The 4,375-nt window shown below is 55.1% G+C and overlaps 1 protein-coding gene across 1 annotated transcript; it reads right to left on the minus strand.

The window, feature by feature from the left end:
• Positions 1 to 83: 83 nt before the first annotated feature.
• On the minus strand, positions 84 to 3,942 carry LOC115271558 (proline-rich transmembrane protein 1-like; the record flags this gene model as incomplete). Its single annotated transcript, XM_029914394.1, has 2 exons — positions 3,795 to 3,942; positions 84 to 508 (listed from the first exon to the last, which is right to left on the minus strand). Coding segments are annotated over exons 1-2 (573 nt in total), but the record flags the coding sequence as incomplete, so codon positions are not given.
• Positions 3,943 to 4,375: the final 433 nt, after the last annotated feature.

Below are 4,375 nucleotides of genomic sequence, written 5' to 3' on the forward strand. Positions count from 1 at the left end.
CCAGGGAGGCCCCGCCCCCGGCAGCAGGGGAAGCCCCATCCCAGGGAAGCCCCGCCCCCTCCCCCCGGGACTGCCCCACTCACCGTGCCTACAGGGTACACGGGGACGTAGGCGGTGCAGGGCTGCAGCTGCACAGGGTAGCCAGGGTGCATGTACCCCCCGATGGGCAGGGTCCCCATGGGCGGGTGCGTCTGGACCATGTACCCCTGGGGGGGGGCGTTGAACTGGGTCTCCTGCATGTAGGGGTCGGGGGGCAGGCGCGGCAGGGTGGCTGAGTGGTGGTGGGGGGGCCGGGGCAGGGTGGCCGAGGTGGGGGGCGGCCGGGGCAGGGTGGCAGCCCCCCCGAGGCGGGGCAGGGTGGCGGTACCAGAGTGGGGGGGCAGGTGCGGGGGGTCACTGTAGCCGGGGATGAGGGGGGCATTGTTTGGGGCGTCGGGTGGGGGAGGGGGCGGCTGCAGTGGGGCATTGTAGGGAGGGGGGGAGGTGTGGGGGCCAGAGTCCGGTAAGCCTGGGAAAGAAAGGGGGTAAGGTTAGAGACCCCCTTATATACACAGCGCCCCCTATATACGTACACAGACAGTGCCCCCTATATGTATGGCCCCCCTATACACACACAGAGTGCCCTCTATATACATGGCACCCCTATATACACACACAGGGTGCCCCCTATATACATACACAGATGGCACCCCCTATGCACAGCACCCCTCTATACACACACAGACAGTGCCCCCTATATGCACGGCCCCCCTCTATACACACACAGACAGCACCCACTATGCACAGCACCCCTATATACACACACACAGAGTGCCCCCTCGTCCTGGGGGGCTCCGGGGGCACCCACCCTAGAATGGGGGGCGCCGGTTCCCGGGGGTTCTCTCTCGTGAGCACCGATCCGGCGCCGCTCTCGTTTTTTAGGTCACCTTCCTCGTTCACTCAATCTATTTATAGAGGGAGACAGAGGAGACACAGAGCCCGGGGGGCGGGGGAGCAAACAGCGAGAGATGGTGAGAACCAGGATGTGTGTGGGGGGGAGATGGATGGATGGATGACCCCCCCCGCCCACACACACACACAAAGCTCTGCTGGTGCCCCTCAATCACACCCCACAGCCCCGGGCTCCCCCACGGCCCCTCCCCCCAGCCCGGCTCGGGGGTGTCATGGGTGGGGGTACAAATCGCTGGGCCGGGGCTATGGCGGAAGGCTGGAGTGGGCCGACACGGAGGGGGAGCGGCGTTAGGGGTTACGTCTACACAACAAAAATCAGCAAGGCTCGGAGCCCGGGTCTGGCTTGTGCTACAATGCTGCAAACGGCCGTGTAGGTGTTTGGGGCTGGGAGACCCCCCCGCCAAGCCCCTAAGGTTTCCAAGCCGCAGCCCGAATGTCTACACAGCACTTTGAATGCTTGTGGGGCAGCATTTCACAACGCTGAAAGCCCTGATGAGCCAAATCAGCGGGCAGGAAGAATTTCATCAGAAAAACGTTAATGTTCATTAGGAATAGTTTGCTAGAGGCCCAAACCCACAATTGGGAAAGGAGGCCGAACTGGTTAAAAAATACAACCTGGCTTAGAGGGGAAGTGTAGGCAGCTATATAAAATAAAACATAACAAATGGAAACGAGGGGAAGCTGATAGTAATGAATATGAATCAGAAACTAGGAATTGTAGAAAATTGATAAGGGAAGCAAAAGGACACAAGGCAAAATCTTTGGCAGCAGAGTTAAGGACAATAAGGAGTATTTGAAATATATTAGCTATACAAAGAATCCTGATAATGCTATTTGTCCATTACTAGATGGAAATGGGAGAATTATCGATAATAGTGCAGATGAGGCAGACGGGTTAAATAAATATTTCTGTTCTCTATTTGGCAAAAAAAAGCCAGATGATGTAGTAGTCTCAGATGATCATGGTGAAGAATCACTTTCTATTCCACTAGTATTCAGGACAATGTTAAACAGCAGCTACTAAAGTCAGAAATTTTTAAATCAGTAGGTCTAGATACCTTTCTTCCGAGAAGTTTAAAGGAGCTGGCTGAGGAGATCGCTGGATCGTTAATGTTGATATCCAACATCTCTTGGGCCAATCAGGAAGTTCCAGAAGATTCAAAGAATGCTAATGTTGTGCCAATATTTAAAAAGGGTCAATGGGGTGACCTGAGTAATTAAAGACCCGTCACCTGACACTGATCCCAGGCAAGAGAATGAAACGTAGGATATGGGCACTCCATTAATAAAGCATTAAACTAGCGTAATATATTTAATGCCAATGCGCAGGGGTTTATGGGAAATAGATCTTCTCAAACTAACTTGATATCTTTTTGTGATGAGGTTATAAATCTGGTTGATAAAAATAATAGCTCATCTTGGAAGGATCCTATTTCTACTGGTGATTTCACCACACACACAAACTGATGAAAAGAGATTTCTACTGATCATAAACACAATGTGCAGACAGCCAAAGAAAGGAAAAAACGCAGCTTGAGAACTGAATCGAGTTTGCTTTAAGAACATTGACGTTGGCTATTCGGGCATGCTGTTGGCGATTTCGGTTTGAATGGTTATAAATCATAGAATCAGAGACCTTGGCCTGTCCTCAGAGGTTAAGGAGAACAATTTACCTCCCTCCTCCTTGTAACAAAGCTTGAACTTTCTGAATCGTAACGTTAAATAACTCCTGTCTGACTGCCCTGATCATTACCTGCAACTGCGAACATGTAAATCGATAAACATTACACAATGCGTCACACCCATCATTTTGCGCAACTGTCAATATTTCAATTGATTAAAATATTTAAAAAATTAAAAACCAACGTGGATATTATCAAAAAGCAAAACTCGCCTTCTGCCCAGCCTACTCCTAGTGCTGATGTACGACACTCGGCCTTCCGTGAGGCGTCCGCCGCGGTACCGCACGACATTGTACAGAGTCAACCCGGATGACACCGGGGCCAGCCATTCTCGGGGGAAGAAAGAGAAAGGCCCTGGCTGAATTCAATGAAGACAGGGCACAGCTGTGGCTTTGACAAGGTATCCCCAGAGGTACTACAGCATCTTGGGAAGACACCAGCCAGCACTGCTTGGCCATCTTCATGTCACTCAGCGTGCGGGACAGCCACGAGGTGGCGGAAAGCCAAGGTGAAGAGACCACCGTCGTCAGCAGTATCACAGACTCCCACAGAGCCTCCCGCCCAGGGCCGAAGAGCGTTGGCGTGGCGCTCCGGCTGATTTCCGCCCAAAGCGAAGCACCACTGACCAGTGCTGGCCCTCGCTATGTGCGCTGAGAATGGATTTCCAGAGAAGACGAAAACTGGGCTCTTTTTGTGACCTGACAGCAGCCGGTGACACCGGTCGGCTGACAAGATAGCACAGGTTCTTCCTCGCAGGTGGGTTGTCATCGTGGCAACCGAGCTGCTGCTCCAAGGTCGATGTTTCCAGGTGGCTCTGGGCCACCACAAAGTGCCTGGAGATTCCAGCAAACCAGACTCTCCCAAGGCTGGCACCACGTCTAACGCATCCACCACGGACCTGCTGAACACCGTCTCCAGCTGGCTCGTGGCCCCCAAGGGGCCGTGACTTGCAAAGGCTGAGGAGGGCCTGAAGAGTCATTGGGCTGCCCCCCGTGATTGGTGCGAGAAATAGGCCACTGCTCCAGGATAGGAGACGCGCCCGCCACCGAGTGTAGCAGGACTCCTACCGGGATGGTGCTGCACACCCCCAGCAGCAGCTCACCGGGGTGGACAGGCTGGGAGGGAGCCCCAGCCACTCCTGGGAACTCCCACACCAAGGACCTGGCTTTGGGCTCTGGCGCCAGCAGCACACGGTCAGGTGGGGCGCGATTCGCTGGGCCAAGGCCGCCCGTGCCTGCGGCATCCAGGACAGCCCACTGTGCATCCGGACGAGGCGCTTCACGCTGGACCCGGCAGACTCAGAACCCATTGCGGGGCTCAAGACCATTTTGCATTCCCGCCCCCCCCCCCCATAACTTTGCCTTGCCCAAGCGTCATCGTTAGCTAGCTAGATACCCGCAAACAGGGACTCCCCGCCGAGCCCAGGGTGTCCAGCGGGTCCCTCATGGATCCGTTCTTGGCCCTCCGCAAATTCATATTTTTCTCAACGACTTGGGAGAAAACATCAAACCGTGACAGATAAAACGCGCCAACGACACAAATCCCGGAGAGCGGGACCAGCGAAGAGGCAGGGCCTGGATCCCGAGGGTCCGGTGGGGCGCAGGGGATCTGGGCCAGAGCCAACAATCTGCGTGTCAATCCGGCTCCGTGTGAACGTCTCCATCGAGGAGCAGAGCGTGGCAGCCGCAGGGCCATGCTGGGGGCTGCAGGGCCGCCGACCCAGGCTGTGGGCGATGGTGGAG

The sequence above is a fragment of the Terrapene carolina genome, unplaced genomic scaffold, assembly GCF_002925995.2.
Source record: "Terrapene carolina triunguis isolate 2854851 unplaced genomic scaffold, T_m_triunguis-2.0 Scaffold46989, whole genome shotgun sequence".
Taxonomy (NCBI): Eukaryota; Metazoa; Chordata; order Testudines; family Emydidae; genus Terrapene; species Terrapene triunguis.